Genomic DNA, 19,977 nt, shown 5'->3' on the forward strand with positions numbered 1-19,977 from the left:
TTTTATGAAATTTTTGTTTTTCAACTATTATCACCTGGTCATCATACAGTCCTATCCATTTTTGGATTATGTCTGCGTCATTTGTCATGCGATCTTCGTTTGTAATTCCTAGTACTTTTCTATATCTAATTTCCACATCTCATATTTTCTAATTAAGCGATTAGCGTCTAAGTTACGCAAGCTTTAAGAAATGCTGTCACAGCTATTGTGCATTTCAGGTTTCAATACTTCGTCCAAGGCTTGTGCACCAGGTATTTTAAGTAATTAACCGTAACCTGCTTGTTACAAACAAAAAGGTTGAAACAAATTTTCAACCTACAGATTACAAATTTGATCCCCTGTTTAAGGCTTACAGAAATGTAGCCCTCATTGGTTTAAAACTTTTATCCATGTTAAAAAAAATGCCTTTGTTATCCCCGAGCTGAAAGGTTAACTTAAACCTTATTTATAATCAACGACACACCAGTTCGTGCCATGTCGTAAAGCTGTCGCCTGCTCAAAGGGCCCAGACAATGTCTAAACAAGAAATCAGGATCTAGCACCTAGACTAGACGAGGTCGAAGACATTACTTTCTTAACTCGGTTAAAACATGCAGTACGGTTCTTGACTTGGCGGGGACGAATGGAGAAATGTCTTGGGGAACAATTGACGTGATCACGTGAGAGAAGTACAGTCTGGTTACGTGAGAGACGAAAGGTATTGTAATGACATGGTCAGGTGAGGGACAAATGACATGGTCAGGTGAGGGGGAAATGACATGGTCAGATGAAGGACAAATGACATGGTCAGGTGAGGGACAAATGACATGGTCAGGTGAAGGACAAATGACATGGTCAGGTGAAGGACAAATGACATGGTCAGGTGAGGGACAAATGACATGGTCAGGTGAGGGACAAATGACATGGTCAGGTGAGGGGGAAATGACATGGTCAGGTGAGGGACAAATGACATGGTCAGGTGAGAGACAAATGACATGACCAAGTGAGGGACAAATGGCATGGTCAGATTAGAGACAAATGACATGGTCAGGTGAGAGACAAATGACATGGTCAGGTGAGAGACAAATGTCATGGTCAGATGAGAGACAAATGACATGGTCAGGTGAGAGACAAATGTCATGATCAGATGAGGGACAAATGAAATGACAAGTTCCACTTCCGTTAACCTGAAATCGCTAAAACGTTGATACATATTTGATACAATACTTTTATATGACATTTCGTCAACCTATCTGTAACGTTACTCAAGACAGATAGACAAACAAACACACACACACACACACACAGGCACACAGACAAATTTGAAAAATCCATCCTTTCAGGCTCGATGACGCGTAAAACGCAGAAATTTTGATAAATCTGGATTTAGAATTTTTGCCCGATTAAAATAATCCCCCCCCCCTACACTGAAGAACTGAGGTGTAAAACGGTAAAAACTGTCAAAATTTCATGTGATCTTTTTGCAAGACTACTATACTTTCTCTAAGTAAAAAGTGAAACGCTTAGGTCAGTGGTTCCCAAACTTTTTCGAGTGGCGACCCCCTTTTATAAAAAGTAAGTGACCCGCGAGCCCCATAGAATTAAAAAGCCGAAATTAATATAGAAATTAAAAAGCACTATAATAAGATTTTCTAGTAGACTTTCAATACGAACTACCCTTGATATCTGTTTTAATACCATGAGTAAATTTGCATGCTATTTACTAAACATTCGCGGTTAAGTTTTTGTTCACGCCAATTTATGTCATTATCAACATTCAATTTTTTTTTTGGACATTGATTATAACATTATTTTTGTATCGAGCATTCATTAATGCATATTCAACGAAATTGAAGTTGAAATGTAAATTATATTATGGTATTTCTACTTGCTGGGAAGAAGGACGACAAATTATTGTCTGTTTATATTGATATCTAGTTTGGTAGGCCAATTTTAGAAACCAACAAGCTCATGATTGCTAAGCCGAAAAGTCTCCATTTCGAATCCCCGAGCAGATTAGGTTTTATAGCTGGGGGCAGCAACCCATATAGGAAAACAACTTCCAAAATCAAACAACTTCTGCCTTGTAGTTTGTTCTAGGTTGGACAATGACTATGAAACCAAACGCAAACAGAAAATGAGGCAGAAAAATTTAGAGTCAACGGCCTATATGGTACATATCACTCTGACACGGCACGTAATACTTAATTATGTTGGAGGAAATTCCTTTCAATAATACATTTAAGAACGAAGAAGAAGTTCGGCCGTAATTACGGTTACACAAAACAAGTTAAGGCTAACTCATCATAAGTATTTCACTTCTACTATTTTTGGCAATACTATATATATTTTTAAAAATTTATATTTTTTTTAGTTTTGAGTTTCTAAAGCCTCTCTGATAAGCTTCCGGTTTAAAATGTAAACATAAATCAACGTATCTTATTTTTGTACTTATAAAAGGTCCCGTTGGTTGTATTCTCAGCTCAACTATTCAGTACCAAAGTCTTCTGTATTGATTGGATCTATTTTTTATTCGAAGGCCTTCCCTTACGGTCGCACACGTTTAACTAAAGAATGCGCTCGGCGTCCATAGCAACCACTGCTACACAGCAAGGAAGGTTGTGATCGATGGAATATATTGATTCGTTCTGTGATGCCTTTTTTATGTCTTCAGATTTATCTATCAAACCAAAACGTCATTTGACGACTTTTATATTGAAAGAAACACACATAAATAGTATGGGGTATACATTTTTAATGTATATTGTTTTATAATTAAATATATATAAATACAGTTTTGGAAAAAAAAGTATGGAATATATAGTTTTAATCAAACCAGCTGCTTCAAATTTAATATTTTCTTGTATAAGGGTTCGATTGTGACACCGTTCGGTTTCAAAAGGGATGTATGTAACAATATTAATTGCGTTTATTTAGTGCACTAAGGGTTCAGTGTCATAAGGGTTCACAATCAGTTTCCAGTGTCAATGAAAATATAGTTAGTAATCACCAGAATTCTGTAACAATATGGTTTGGTGTCAAAATGATTCACTATTAGAGGGTTCAATACGTTTATGGTTCAGTGTCAATGGCAATATGTTAAAAATCACCATAGTTCCGTAACGATATGGTTTGGTGTAGAAAGGGTTGAGTATCAATGGGTTCAGTAACCACAGGGTTTATTGACAATACAGTTGTACAGCCATCATTTAACAAATAATCACGTTTTCAAAAATGGAATGTAAAAATAGAAAACACTATTTTCCCCGTTACTTCTGTGTAGCAGTGTTACACTTACTATCACAAAAAAACTCCCTCATATAAAGAAAATCAAACGACCTAAAAGTATTAATCTTAATCTCACCTGCCGCGATACGCCTTAAATTAATTATAACTCAACCTATGACGTTTGTTAATGTATTGTATTGTATTGGAGATAGCTGTTGCGCTTGACGTCAGCCCAAAACAGTGATATCTGGTACTGTTCTCAAATGGTAGGCATTGACATGTGCCATTTAGCTCAGAATTTAAATCACCAAATGGTAGGCAATATCTTGTGCCATTTAGCTAAGAATTTAAATCACCAAATGGTAGGCATTGACTTGTGCCATTTAGCTCAGAATTTAAATCACCAAATGGTATGCATTGACTTGTGCCATTTAGCTCAGAATTTAAATCACCAAATGGTATGCATTCCCGTGTTTCTGAGGCTAACCACATATAGCGAGCCCCCTGTGATTGGCCTATCAAAAAGTTTTAAACATATATAGAGTTCACTAGTCGACGAGACGCTTACATGTATTATTAATTTCTTTTCATTCCATTTTAAATAACTGAACACCAAATATCAATAAAAATCAGCGTTTGTTTGATATTCATCGATTTGAAAATACGTGAATTCACTTGTTCGTAAAGTTTTGAAAAGACTCGAACATATTGTCACGATGAAGGGGAAATCGATGCTCGTCGTCGAGAATACAAAATTACTTGTCACAATGAAGACGTCGTTGAACTTAGCGTGTTAGAATACACATTGTCACATTGAAGTATTAGAATGGAACGGGGTTGGAAAGCTACATATAAAGGTTGACTGCTACATTGGGGGGTTGCACTGCTTGATACAGAGACGGGCTAGGCTGGTACATTCGGGGGTGGGGTGCTACATTCAGGGGTGGGGTGCTACATTCGGGGGTTGACAGCTACATGGGGGGTGTACTTGATAAAATGGTGGGGTGCTACATAAAAGGGTTGGGGTGCTACATAAAGAGGTGGGGTGCTACAAACAGGGTTGTGGTGCTAAATTCCGGGGTGGGGTGTTACATAAAAGGGGTAGGGTGCTACATATAGGGGTGGGTGCTACAAAAACGGGTGGGGTGTTACATTCAGGGGAGGGCTGCCACATACAGGGGGATATCTGCTACATTAGGGGTGGGCTTTTACATTTGGGGGTGGGGGGGGGTGATACATTCGGAATGCAGTTCGGGAAAAAACATTAAGCAGCCACATCTAGCTTTAACTTAAAATATACAAGTGTACCGTACCTAGCGACCCACTGGTATTTATTCCGGCTTCAAGGTATTCTTTCAGTCATTTTGACTTTACGGGTGGGTGGGGAGTGGGCATTTAAAACTGACAGGGGTGGTGGTGGCACAGGACCCCCCTGGTGACCCCGTGGTAAAGTCCTGTATTGGCAACCAATAAAATTTTTAATATCTATCACACTCTTTCTCACCTATAGGTATGAAAGGCACGCTACGGAAAGAGGTATCTAAAGCTCTACTGAAACAAGTGCAACTCTGTTCACTGCTTTCTAAAGGGCAGTGCAACTATATAACTATTCAACACTTGTTCAAATAAGACTAACATCACACAGCGACAATTCTTTATTCGCTTTCGGATTATAAACCCGCCGGTATACAAGTTCTCCGTCGAATTTTGATTCAGTTGTTTAAATAGGACTTAAATTTGGCACTTTTTTTTATCAGCGAGATACTTTTTAATAATACAATTTTGACTCAGGCGTATGAAGCACTTGACGCTTTTTTTTCGTAGATGTCGGACTGCTGTTAACAGAGGTTTAAACTAGGTACTGCAGTCAATCTTAGGTGTGTAGATCAAGTACTACTGTCAACGGCAACAGTGTTCCCGCGGCCCACCGACCCAGTGTTCCCGCGGCCCACCTACCCAGTGTTCCCGCGGCCCACCGACCCAGTGTTCCCGCGGCCCACAGACCCAGTGAGAAATGTCTGAAAGAAACACTACCGACGGCCCAATCCCAGCCTATTATATGTTCAACATTAAACAAATCTAATGCTATCGACATAATAAAACTGTGTGAAATTTTAATTAGCAAACAATATGAATAATTTAATGAGTAAACGTAAGTTGTAGCAAGGAGTGGGAGGGGGTAAGTTGGGGTAGTTTCACGACAATTAAAAATTCAGCCGTCAAACGTATAAGATTGGTGATGTCGTCAGGTTTGGTGGCGATTTTGTCATTACAAGGTGACATGGTGTCATCACAAGGTGACGTGGTGTCATTACAAGGTGACGTTCTGTCATTACAAGGTGACGTGGTGTCATTACAAGGTGACGTTCTGTCATTACAAGGTGACGTGGTGTCATTACAAGGTGACGTTCTGTCATTACAAGGTGACGTGGTATCATTACAAGGTGACATTCTGTCATTACAAGGTGACGTGGTGTCATTACAAGGTGACATGGTGTCATTACAAGGTGACATGGTGTCATTACAAGGTGACGTGGTGTCATTACAAGTTGACGTGGTGTCATTACAAGGTGACGTGATGTCATTACAAGGTGACGTGATGTCATTACAAGGTGACATGGTGTCATCACAAGGTGACGTGGTGTCATTACAATGTGACGTGGTGTCATCACAAGGTGACGTGGTGTCATTACAATGTGACGTGGTGTCATTACAAGGTGACGTGGTGTCATTACAAGGTGATATGGTGTCCACACAAGGTGATATGGTGTCCACACAAGGTGACGTGGTGTCACCACTAGGAAGAAGTGTCAACACAAATGGCGAGAAGAGGTGTAATGGTGACTATATCCTACCATGAATCGAATTGTATTAAATCCAATTTTTTTTCACCCTAAGATTCCAGGTTCAGACCCATGGAATTAGTTACAGTTGACCCTGGCTACATGTTTAAACTTCGTCATAGAGACACCAAAGTGCCTCATAAAACTGACTATAAAGAAAAAATAAATCTCTCAAAAGTATTATAGAGAACGTACACAAAAATAAAAATATACCTCGAGGGGTCTGGTTAGAGGTGATGTATCATAAGTTATAATGTTGTTATAATGTGTATCTTACACATAATATTTAAAAAATCAAAGCACCAATAAGCCAATTACAACACCGTCTCTGGCTGTCTACCGGCCCACCGACCCAGCGGCCCACCGGCCCACCGAGTGTCCCCGAGGCCCACCGACCAACTGTACCACCGACCCAGTGTCCCACCGACCCAGTGTCCCACCGACCCAGTGTCCCACCGACCCAGTGTCCCACCGACCCAGCGGCCCACCGATCCCGTGTCCCAGCGGCTCACCCATCTATTGTCCCCGTGGCCCACCGACCCAGTGATAAATGTCTGAAAGAAACACTACCGATGGCCCAGTCCCAGCCTATTAAATGTTTGACATTAAACAAATTTAATGCTATCGACGTAATAAAACTGTCTGAAATTTTAATTAGCAGACAATAATTTGATTTAATTAGCCTTTAATGAGTAAACGTGAATTTAATTAGCATTGCATTAAATAACAAATTGGCCTTACTGATTTAATGACTAAACGGTTGACTGAATTTACAAAACATTAATTTATCAGAAATAACCATTAATTAATAGACAGCTGTTGATTTAATTAGCATTCATTTATTTAATATGTAAACGTATTTAATTATTAAATATTGCTTTTTTTTCTTTACCTCTTCAACTTAACCCCCCCCCCCCTCTTCCAAATCAAACAACTAACCCCCAAGCCCACTCTACGCCACGTATGAAACCACAGGTAAATACATGTAAACAACTAACCCCCAAGCCCACCATACGTATGAAACCACAGGTAAATACCTGTCAACAACTAATCCCCAAGCCCACTCTACGTCACGTATAAAATACCTGCCAAAAACTAACCCCAAAAGCCCACTCTACGTCACGTATGAAACCCCAATTAAATAAATGTCAACAACTAACCCCCAAGCCCACTCTACGCCACGTATGAAACCACAGGTAGATACCTGTCAAGATAAGAAAGATTAAGTAGACAGTTGTCACACAGATAAGCGGGAAACATAATAAACACTCTTCTAATTAACCCCAGCTTGATAGACTGATCCACCCGCCTCGAGACTTTATAAACTAATTCCATGCGATCTTTCCTGTAATCCTGTCACTGTATTGATTCGTCAGTACGTACTTACTAATGCTTTGCTTGTTTAAAGAATACAAGTAACTCAAACTTTTATACAGTTTCTTTCTGGCTTCTCTAAGGGGAACACCCCCCTCTCCCCCCCCCCCCCCCCCATCTGGATCACCTCCCTTCTCCCTCTCGAAAGAAATGGAAGAAAAAAATATGGAGAGAATTTATTCTTTAACCAATGTCCAACTACGGGATTTAAATGTACCTCAGTTTACCCACCCCCGGGAACAATGTCTGAAAAAGCGTTTGGTTTTTATACATGTATAAAGTAGTTTAAAGAAAGATTTGATTTTGTTCTTTCTGATACTTCAGCAGTTAAAATAATATAAAAGGGCTGTTTTTGCGTGTGTGTACTTTCTGAATACAATCTTATCACCGTGTTAGACTAATACTGTTTAATCAAATGTTAACGTGCAAGTCTATGTCACCTAATTACAGTTAGATCTACATTTACTGTTCTGTTAGCACCTCTCCAGGGCTCGGAGTGGTCTAGCGGTAGAGAGCTGGACTGCTAACCCGAGTTCGAATCCGGGTTCATGTCAGTAGACCGTCGTCCACCCAAATCTGATGGGTACCTAACTCACGTTATTGAAAGTAAAGGCGGCGGGGCATAGTGCTAACCACACTATCTTTTCATATGCCGAGGTTACAGAAACAAGTAAACTCTACTTCACTTGTCCTATAGACCGTCAGGTTTGAAAAGGGAACTTAACTTTATATACGTTATATATATATGTACGTTATATAACACCTTTCTTCAACTCGATATGTAACATGTATAGCACCTTTCCACCCTACAAAATAAACACGCTATTTAAGCACCCATCATCAACTCAATATACGTTTTATGGCACCTACACATATTAAAGAAATAAATAGCACACCACCATAAACACATTTACGAATTATATGGAATCTACTCACGCCAAAGATAATATAGCAACTTATCTCAATATATAAGTTGATTAGCAACTACCCTCACCTTTATATACAAGTTGATTAGAAACTACCCTCATCTTTATATACAAGTTGATTAGAAACTACCCTCATCTTTATATACAAGTTGATTAGCAACTACCCTCATCTTTATATACAAGTTGATTAGTAACTACCCTCATCTCTATATACAAGTTGATTAGCAACTACCCTCACCTCAATATACAAGTTGATTAGCAACTACCCTCATCTTTATATACAAGTTGATTAGCAACTACCCTCATTTCTATATACACTGTTCAGCATCTCCACATAATATAGTATACAACTATTTTGCAGCTACCCTAAACCTCTCTTTGTAACTTATTAGCATTACCAGCAGCACCACATACGGGTTGACTAGTACTTGGGACAAATTCAGCTTCGTTTACTCCAGTCTACTAATTCCCTTCCACTCAATAACGTTGTTTTTCCTAATTAATGCATTTCTAGCCAATTCCCTTCTTTTAAATAACGTTGTTTTTCCTAACGAATGCATTTCTAGCCAATTCCTTTCTTCTAAATAACGTTGTTTTTCCTAATTAATGCATTTCTAGCCAATTCCCTTCTTTTAAATAACGTTGTTTTTCCTAACGAATGCATTTCTAGCCAATTCCTTTCTTCTAAATAACGTTGTTTTTTCTAACGATTGCATTTCTAGCCAATTCCTTTCTTCTAAATAACGTTGTTTTTCCTAACGATTGCATTTCTAGCCAATTCCTTTCTTCTAAATAACGTTGTTTTTCCTAACGATTGCATTTCTAGCCAATTCCCTTCTTTTAAATAACGTTGTTTTTCCTAACGAATGCATTTCTAGCCAATTCCTTTCTTCTAAATAACGTTGTTTTTTCTAACGATTGCATTTCTAGCCAATTCCTTTCTTCTAAATAACGTTGTTTTTCCTAACGATTGCATTTCTAGCCAATTCCTTTCTTCTAAATAACGTTGTTTTTCCTAACGATTGCATTTCTAGCCAATTCCTTTCTTTTAAATAACGTTATTTTCCTAACAGTTGTGATAGTGCACCTCCCCACCAGGATTTTCTCGAAAATAAACTTTTACTGTAATCTCTTAACCCTTTGCAAGATTGTAAATTACTTAACTTCTTTTTAGCTAAGCCGGTTGTAAATCTACCCACCCGCAATATCATATCTGATATAGCCTATTGGAAAAAAAAACTTTAGTAAGACTTTTGAGAGTGTGGGGAGTGGGTATGGGCGTGTTGTGTGTGTGTGGGGGGGGGGGGGTGTAGGGCGAGGGTGAAAAAAGGTGTGGAAGGAACTGGGGAGATATCTTATCAAATAAACACACATATGACATTTTTAAAAAAACTTCCTTGAAATACAAACCCTCTTTTCACCCCGCTGACTAAGAGTACTAGAGAACAATGAAAATGCTTGCATACAGATTTATTGTGGGGGGGAATTTTTAGCCTGCTACATAAACTGTAAACACACTTAAGCGTTCCTAACTACAATAGGCCTGTATGGATTTTTTTGTGTAAGCGAGGAGCGATTGGGAGATTAAAAATGTGATTGCCAATAAAGGTATCTGATAACGTTACCATCAGGAAATCTTTATGTCCTGTATGTGAAAGGCAACGTGTTAAACCATATATATATATATATATATATATATATATATATATATATATATATATATATATATATATATATATATATATATATATATTATGAGAACATTGTTCGATCTTGGTTTCTAATAATTACAATAATAGTTGATCACATTTCGGTCTTACTCTCCTAATTAACAGCTGATCGCCTTAAATGCGTGCTCCTTGATTGCCAAATTTAAACTTGCCCAGTTTTAATTGTAACAGTTAGTGACACAATAAAGTCAATTATTCAAAAGTAACTGGCATGGTAGGTCAGAAGTTTTCTGATTTAGAACTTTGTGAAATAAGAAAGATGGCGTGGTCGGGTCGGTAAAACTCATAGTTGTTAAACTGAAAAGTTTCGAGTTCGAACCTGATGACCAGTGGCGGAACTAGAAAAAAGGGCCACCCCGCAAAAAAAATTGCTGGCCCCCCACCCTTCTCTATCAATCTCTCTCTCTTATCTCTCTCTCTCTCTCTATATATATATATATATATATATACTTATATATATATATATATATATATATATATACTTATATATATATATATATATAAGTATATATATCCAAACATTGGATTTTCATTTTTGGCCTGATGGGGTTTTGAAAAAAAAATGTCTTTTTTTCTGTTTAAATAAATTACAACATGTTACGTGTGTGAGTGCATTAGTCTGTTTTGCATTTTTAAAAAAAAAAAGATTTAGAACTAGTTTATTCAATACGTTTGCTGTAATACCGCCTATCCTCTAGGCTTTAGCCGATCAAAATAATATAAAGCGTGAAAGCTTTGTATGTGTAATGGTTTCTCGTGTTATGTTTATTTTTATCATTTTTTTTGTATTTATATAATTTGTTTTAAATATATTTCCTTTTTATGCTATGTCATTCTTTAGTTTGTATTTAAAAAAAACGAAGAGAAGTAATTGCCTTTTAAATTGTTTAGTACAAATATATTAAAAGGAGCTTATGAGCACTCTGTTTAACTATTTAAAAAAGGGAAATAAGTCATGGTGTTTTGAACGTTTGCCTATCTTTCACACTACAGCTCAGGCATATATTTTTTTTTACGCTACAGCATGTGTTAGCTACTGTATAACATTACTACTGTAGTAGATCGGTTTGTTATTTACGGTTAAGTCAAAAATGCAAAAAAATAATTATTTTTAACTATAAAAGATTTATTATGGTCGGCTATGGGCCCCTAAATGACGTGCCCCCCCTCCCCCCCCCCCCCAGTATTGCGGGGTCTGGCGGCACTGTAGTTCCGCCCCTGCTGAGGACAGTAACCCATCTAGGAGAGACAAATCCAAAATCAAACAACTACTGCATTGCTATAGAAGCAAAACTAAAAAGAAAAGCAGGCTTAAATCGTAGACATCGGTCCATATGGCGCGTAACAGGTTGATACGCAATGCATAGAAACTTTTTAAAACAATTTAGATATGAGTGATATCTTTCATGATACTCATATTTTTTTTGTAAAAACGAGATTTGAATATGAATATCCATTGGAAAGTACAAGCTACTTCAATAAACAGGAAGGTTTATCAGATAACATTCATTTTCCAGAAAAATACACAATGGACAAATGCGCAAAACAAGTGCGGAAATGTCACTTTGGCTATTATTCCGTGTTGGTATATGTTTGTGTGCGCAATTTCCTGTTTGCGCATTCTTCTGTTGGCGCAGTTTTCATTTACGCATATTTTTAATGCGCAAGCTTTCCGTTGCGTATTTTCTGATCACCATTTTTAACACTCCACGTTATATCATGAACATTGTTTGAACTTTTTTTTCGTGTGAATTACACAGAATTGTAAAGTGGTTATGTTCACATTCCGGTGACCAAAAATAAACTTGCGAGTTATTATTGACAGAACCTGGAGTTTTACTGATGAAACAAGAGGTGGTACAAATATAACAGACGATGGTACTGATGTAACAGAGAGCGGTAATGATATAAGAGAAAGTTGTGATGATGACACAGTGAATGGTAAGAACATAAAATAGACAGTTACTTATATAATATGAAGTGTTACTTATATAAACATTGAGTGGTACTGATATAAAAGGACTGTTACTGATATAAAAGGGAGTTACACTGATATAACATAGAGTGTCAGTGATAGAAAGTATGAATACAATTACCAAAGATAAAGAGAGCAAGGAAATCAGTTTTTACTAACACAGAAAAAAGAAGCGAAAAAGAAAAAAACTTACCATTCAAGGAAGGCCAACTTTCCGGTGAGAAAGTAACAACATTGAGAACAACACACACAACGATGACCAACAGAAGGTAAATCCGTTTCACTCTTTTGAGAGCAGCTATTTGAAACATTTAGGAGAAGAGGAGCCTGACGAAACAGTTTCAAAAAGATAAACAAAGTCTGACTGCGGGTTGAAGACGGTCTAAGCTGACGACACGATTGGAGCGGAGGGGACGACAATCACGGTACGGGCCGACCTAATGTTCCAGTTATGATTGGCTAGAGGATTTTTTTTTCACTGGCGGTGTATTGTTCTTTGGCAAACACAATGTTTGAAATAAGATTAGCCGTTATGCATGTGTAAGAATGTAGCGATACGTGTGCAGCTAGGTGAAGTGTGCGACTATGTGAAGGTATCGATACTTGTGTAGCAGTATGTCGTTATTAGGACGTGTGCGATTATGTGAAGGTATCGATACTTGTACAACAGTATGACGTTATTATGACGTGTGCGAGTTTGTGAAGGTATCGATACTTGTGTAGCAGTATCTCGTTATTAGGACGTGTGGGCATATGTGACGGTATCGATACTTGTGTAGCAATATCTCGTTATTAGGACGTGTGCGACTATGTGTAGGTATCGATACTCGTGTAGCAGTATGACATTATTATGACGTGGACGTGTACGACTATGTGAAGGTATCGATACTTGTGTATCTGTATGTCGTTATCAGGACGTGTACAGAAATGTTTTGTCTACAAATGTCGGATCTTTCAATTTGTTTGCTGATTAGTTTTGGCCTACTATAAATATTCATATGAAATACAGGGTTTTAAGGGCATTGATCACAGTTGCTTTGACCGTAGGTGGCTTGACCATATCGGGCTCTGGTGTAAGCTCCGTATAGCAAATAAAGTTATGTGAGTGAAGTTGATATAACATATTATGTAAGCGATAAATAAAATCCTATAAACAAGCTCTATTAGAAGAAAACACAACCAAAATGAGCGCACTCATCCATTACATTAGATCACGTTAATTTAGAATTTTGGAAAGTTGACATGTTTTATAACATCTCTATATATAATTCTCTTCTGGGAGCCGTTAGAAAACAAGCTGCAAGCGCGCGCCTTGCAGTCTCCTCTCTTCCTCTCTACCGCTACCACCCCCCCCCCCCCACTCACATGGTCAGGTGAGTTGTAGTTCACGCTAAATTTTTAGTTTGGTGACGGCTATTAGGGGCAGATAATTCAGTTTGAAACTATTTTAAACTTAGAGGAGGTAACTAAGAGGAGGCTGCTTTCACGGGGGGGGGGGGGTTAGTGTTTTAAAGCAAATATTTTCAGTGGCAGCATTGGTACTGTCGAATTCACAAATTATAAATTACTGAAAAGTAGAAAAAACAACTAAATAGCGGCCTATGATACACCGCGGGTCGGCTCGTTCTATATACTATCATAATGCTTCATTGTGAAAAAAAAATTGTTATTTTAAAAAATTGAATTTAACAATTTAACGAGCTGACTCGCAACGTAGCATACGCCGCTATTTAGTTGTTCTATTTCCTACTTTTCAGTCATTCATAATTTGTGAATTCGACACGACCAATCCTGCGACTGAACATATTTTGCTTTAAAACACTATTAGTAGCTCGTGAAGGACGATTATCGTCACCCTCATTTTCCACTCCTCTCCCCCCCCCCCCCCCCCCGTGAAAGCAGCCGTCCTTGACGACAGTTTACAGACGACAATGAAAAGATCAAGCAGAACTTGTTATTACCTCCCCTTAGTTTCAAATCGTTTAACAACTAAATTATCTGCCCCTAATAGCCATCACTAATTCGACCCGGCTGTAAACAGCTCACCAGACTGGTGGGTGTGGTAGCGATTTGGTCTGTTGAACTTACGTGGTGGTGTCTCGTTAATGAAGAGAATTATTTGTATAGATTAAACAAAATAAAATCATTAAAATCCCCCCCCCCCCCCAAATTGTAAACATTAATAGTAAATCAATAGTCAGTCGTGCAGTAAATATTTACTATCACGATACCATTCACGAGTACAGGCTTGTTATGAATGTATAGCAAGCCATTAACGTCGAGTACTTTTGTTAAGGACGCAGTGAAGTAGTCAAAACCAAACATCTTCACTCCGGCCTACGTGTATAATAATATGTTTTACTACCAAATCACAGCGTTAAGAGTGCTTTCTTTTATATTTTTATCAGTGGACTCTGGGACGTCCCAACAGGTCCAAGGACAGATCCGAACTCGAGACAATCGGCTAGCAGTCAAACGCATTCGACCACGTCGTACTACAAATTAAAGTACAGGACAAGTTATAATTAACTCATGTACTATGTCACGTGTATTGTCAACATTAATACACATTAAAAAACTCCTTGACAGGTGACTAGTTGATACAATGGCTATTGTACTAAATGAGTTTACTGTATACACAGGCGATTAGCCCATATGAAAGAAGCAATAGAACCCTCTCGGGGGAAGAGGGACGACAAGGGCAGCCAATAAAGTACTTAAGAGGAGGTGCGGTGCGGGTGTGGGGGAGGGGGTAAACTATGGGAGGGTGGGATGTGGAAGCTTTTATAGGAATGGAAAAATTGTTGAAGCGTGTTAATATTTTTTTTTAAAAGAGATGAATACCTTAACATTTAATATGACTTGAAGGCGATTCCGTCTAGTAGTTGGAGGTGGGGGGGGGGGGGGGGGCGCCGACCCTAAGGGTGCGCTAAAATGGGTGGAAATTTATTTTAAAAGGTTACTTTAAGCTAAGATGTTGAATTATACACAATCAAAGTTAAGAAAGTAAACTGCTACATAGCTTTACACATTAATTTAACTGTTTTCGTCATCAAATGTAAGACATCAAAATAAAAATCTTTACGAGATAGTGTCTGTTTAAAGTGCCACCAGTCTTTCCGAATGAGAGGGGGGGGGGGATTTTTGCATCAGCTTGAATAACTATATAATATAGGGAGCAAAGAGGGGGGTGCGTAAATTTGATAGTTTGTCCCGGGCTCCTGAATGTATTGCAATTCTCTTGGCATAACGATGTATTTTTGTTTGAATGCAGTTGTGATACGAATGAAATAACTTGCATCTGTGTGTAATTAAAGCAATAGGATTATCATTGGATTATCAGTCTTATAGAGACTGGGCTGAACTTACAGCAAAACGTGTTTCCTGTCTAATCCCTGTTTGATTAAAAGTACAGACAAAAATATTTTTCTGGCGAATAATATAGTCATACTGATTCAACTGATTCACGAACAAATACAAACACACACACACGTACCGCAACCACGCAGTTTGACGCACTTGCAATCAAACACAAATACAAACGAACACACCTCATCAGCCAGGTAGGGATTACAGTGGGGGAGGGGGGCTAATAAAGCAGCAGGCTGGAGACCCCGGTTATTTTTGGGCCCCACAATTCTTTAACAAGCTTTTATTTAGTTCGTAATGTCTTTTGTGTGTGTGTGTGTGTGTGTGTGTGTGTGTGTGTTTGTTTGCGGGTTTGTGGCAAATCTTGTAACTCAATTTTGACCCACTTGTAATGTTGCGATTTAGTTCAAACATTCTAGATATGTTCCACTTCGATAACAATACAAGTCTATCTATTTTTTAATTTAAATTAATTTTTAAAAAATTAGCCTGTAACACTTAATTAAACGTGTTCGAAACTAAGGGGAGATAACAAAGTTAAATCACTCCGTGTATTATTATATCCAATAAAAGAAGGGGAGATGACTCTCTAGACGCAACCACCCTAACAGCATGTTGAGCTGTGGTTCACGAGAATGTTTACAATCGTAGAGACGGTCAATCTTTTGAAGGCTATTAGGGGCAGATAATAAAGTTTTTAAATGGTTTAAAACTACGGGGAGGTAATTAATTTGGCACTAGTTGTCATCTAGAAAATGTGTTCACGGACTGCTGTTTCTACGGGGTAGATCATCATCTTTTTATCTCGACCTACTGATGGTAAATATATTTAGTTGTGTCGCCTCTATAAATTAGGATTCACTAAAAAGTGGAAAATAAAACAAAGATAAAAACCTTTAAAGCAACAAGCTTTTAAATGCACTGAAAAAAAAAAAAAAAACATAACTATTTTGCTTTTCTTTTATAAAAGCTTTGGTTGCTCATTAGAACTTTTAGCGACAAAAAGCTTTGATAAAAAAAAGACAAAAGCTTTTATAAAAGAAAGCAATGCCTTTGTTTCCCAAAATTACGTTTTCATGCACCTTGCTGGTAAGTGTCTGATTAATGTGCTGAAGTGGTGGGATAACGTAAACGATGCAAGTTTACTATGACATTTCTTGTCATACAAAAACAAGTAAACGAATATAAACCGAAGTTACCAGTATTTTATTCTTTTTAATTTTATGTAGGATACAGGATAGTACAGGATAAAAGTTTTATAAATATCACAAACATATTTTACATTGAAAAATGTACAATGGATTTTGCGGCCCTAACGAATACATACGCATTTTTTTATCTAAAGATACTGAAGTGTTTCAATAACGTATTTAACATTCACTGCAGTCTGTTGAAATAAACTTTTGATTGTGTGTCGATATCTGGTTTCCATTGAAAGTTATCATATGTTATCATGACAGAAAGCTTTTACTGAAAGACTAGACATTCCGGCTAGGTTTTACAACGGGATATAGACGAGTCTCTGTGCTTTTTTGAGGGTTGAGTGGACATTATATATCAATTAACAGGACAAACCAACCATAAAATCATGCTGGTTTTATCCCAAGCATAAATGTCCAGAGAACTATTTTTGAAGATTTGACGCTGAATGAAAAGCAAGTTTTAAAAACGGTTTTAGTGCTGATTTATTACTTGTGAAATACAAAGAAATACAGACTTTAAAGCCAGGCCTGAAGGCTACGGCCCCTTAACTTGGAAAAACTATAAAAACTGTCTCGGATTACGTTGTTTAAATAACGAGGTTCGAATGTAAATGTGGCAGTTGATTGCATCGTAAAGGAATAAAGTGATCTTTCGAATTTTATGTTCCAAACCTTTTTTCTATGACTTTGACACAAGAAGACACATTGTTATGAGCCCTGTGCCCAGCTATTTTTACTTTCCCTTACAGATAGACATATTGTTATGAGCCCTGTGCCCAGCTATTTTTACTTTCCCTTACAGATAGACATATTGTTATGAGCCCTGTGCCCAGCTATTTTTACTTTCCCTTACAGATAGACATATTGTTATGAGCCCTGTGCCCAGCTATTTTTACTTTCCCTTACAGATAGACATATTGTTATGAGCCCTGTGCCCAGCTATTTTTACTTTCCCTTACAGATAGACATATTGTTATGAGCACTGTGCCCAGCTATTTTTAGTTTCCCTTACAGATAGACATATTGTTATGAGCACTGTGCCCAGCCACTTTAACTTTCCAAAGATGCGTCAAGTAACCGGCAGACTTTTTTGAACTCACGAACTCATGAGATCCGAACACGTGATTTTCGCGATAGCAGTCAAACGTGCTACTATTTGACCACGCCAAATACCTCTAGTTACATCTTTGTTAGTTGTTAGTTGATTATAGGGTTCGTTCAATACAATCGACGTAAGTCGCTAATCGTAACCATATTCCGTGTAGCTCAATGAGTTTTAAGTTTGTAAATCCCTATTTCACGTTTGTAAAAGTATACTTTTGTGATTCAGATTTCCTATTATCTAATATGATTTTAAAAGAACAACAACAAGGTATTGTAAAAATAATCTAATTTATCAAGGTAAAACTATATACCATAGTTGAAATATAATTGGTTAAAGAGGATAAACCGTACAAAACAGTAACAACATCATAAATGATATTTGAACGAGACGAGTCTAAACATTTTTTTTCTTTTATTGCAACTTTTAATATTTCACTAATTAAAATTCCAACCATTATATTGTAATTATCGCTGTCCAGCAATGCTAACGGCAAAAATGACTCACTCTCCTATTAGATTTAGTCTCAAAATTCGGACCCTATAGATCTCATTTTATATTCTTGTCAATCTCACTATCATGAACATGCAAATCTCACCAAGTCTCACTATCATGAACATGCAAATCTCACCAAGTCTCACTATAATAAACATGCAAATCTCACCAAGTCTCACTATAATAAACATGCAAATCTCACCAAGTCTCACTATCATGAACATGCAAATCTCACCAAGTCTCACTATAATAAACATGCAAATCTCACCAAGTCTCACTATAATAAACATGCAAATCTCACCAAGTCTCACTATAATGAACATGCAAATCTCACCAAGTCTCACTATAATAAACATGCAAATCTACCAAGTCTCACTATCATGAACATGCAAATCTCACAAAGTCTCACTCCCCTGACTACTGACAGTTCACGATACTTCGAGAACTCTGTCAGGTCACAAACATATCGAACAAAGTTTTCTTCTATCACTGTTACATTTATACAGAAGATTTTCCCATATGACAAGAGCTTAGTTAACGAGAACAACTGGGTTTACAGGTACGGTTACAATAAAGACTACAAAAATCACACTTTGACGCGGCCCGAAGGCCTACTCGAAACTTAAAACCTTTAAAGTTCTCTAATTAGTTTTGACAAGCTTTGATATTCTGATTTTAATAACGGCATAAATTATAACATGATATTGTTATGCATTTTTAAGAGCACTTATTTGAAAGCAATATTTGCATATATCGCCCTCAGAAACTGTCAAGGTAGACAATCCAAGTAAAAAAACAGAAAACATGTGTTATTTCCCTTACATGTTCAGGTCGCTTTGGCAGACCCTTCAACACTTTTCGTGTCTTTTATTTTGGACTTGATGCAGCTAGAGAGTGCTGGTTCGAATCCTCAGTACTTTAGCAGAAGTTGGAATGGTTTGTTTGTAGTCGTGATTGGACTTGATGCAGCTAGAGAGTGCGGGTTCGAATCCTCACTACTCTAGCGGAAGTGGCTGAGAGATATTTGTAGATGTTTTAGGTTTTATTCTCGTTTGTTGGCCTGGGTGGGACGTCTGGTTATTGCTCTTTACATTTAGAAGATACGCCGAGGCTTGCTGGTGGAAAGATACGAAAATGGATACAGCGCTTTAAATTTATTTTAAATCTTTCTTTAGAAGACGTAACCATATTGACTTCAATGGGAGGGGGCACCACTTTAAGCATTTTATAGAAACAGAAAATATACATTACAAAAAGGTATATACTATTAAAGGATTATATCAGACTTGAAGAGACATTGATACAATAAATGAAAATTACATGCATTTTAATAAAATATTACATTATTCACAGCATTGACAAGAAGCTTAAAACCATGATTATGTTGTCACAATTACAACTCTCTGATACTTACATTCTTTTCTACAGATATATGTTTTTCTTGAAAAAAGTTATTTACATTAAAAATTATATGTATGTATATACATATATATATATATATATATATATATATATATATATATATATATATATATATATATATATATATATACCTATATATATACACATATTTTTATACTAATATGTACATACATATTTATTCCATTAATATATTAATAGCGGAGAGCTGATCTTACAACATTTATTTACAAGGTAAAAACTAAATCGACACCAGTGCACAATAGTTTTGAAAAGCTGGTTCCAAATGTTTGTTGCTAGAAATCGAATATTTTTTTACGTGTGTAAAATGAGTT

The 19,977-nt window shown here is 37.2% G+C and overlaps 2 protein-coding genes across 3 annotated transcripts in view; both read right to left on the minus strand.

Annotated features, from left to right (window-relative positions):
• LOC131926959 (beta-1,4-galactosyltransferase 1-like) overlaps positions 1 to 12,482 on the minus strand; it is a 45,755-nt gene extending 33,273 nt beyond the window's left edge. Inside the window, exon 1 of the mRNA XM_059282568.1 lies at positions 12,249 to 12,482. Coding sequence (XP_059138551.1) covers positions 12,249 to 12,366 — 118 coding nt within the window. The 5' untranslated portion in view covers positions 12,367 to 12,482. The remainder of the gene's footprint in view (positions 1 to 12,248) is intronic.
• A 6,695-nt stretch (positions 12,483 to 19,177) lies between these two features.
• LOC131926956 (beta-1,4-galactosyltransferase 2) overlaps positions 19,178 to 19,977 on the minus strand; it is a 91,739-nt gene continuing 90,939 nt past the window's right edge. For both annotated transcript variants that reach the window (XM_059282565.1, XM_059282564.1), the window contains exon 8: positions 19,178 to 19,338. In XM_059282565.1, the coding sequence (XP_059138548.1) occupies positions 19,219 to 19,338 (120 nt within the window). In that variant the 3' untranslated portion in view covers positions 19,178 to 19,218. The remainder of the gene's footprint in view (positions 19,339 to 19,977) is intronic.

The sequence above is a fragment of the Physella acuta genome, unplaced genomic scaffold, assembly GCF_028476545.2.
Source record: "Physella acuta isolate Inbredline_101_S28 unplaced genomic scaffold, ASM2847654v3 ptg001354l, whole genome shotgun sequence".
Taxonomy (NCBI): Eukaryota; Metazoa; Mollusca; class Gastropoda; family Physidae; genus Physella; species Physella acuta.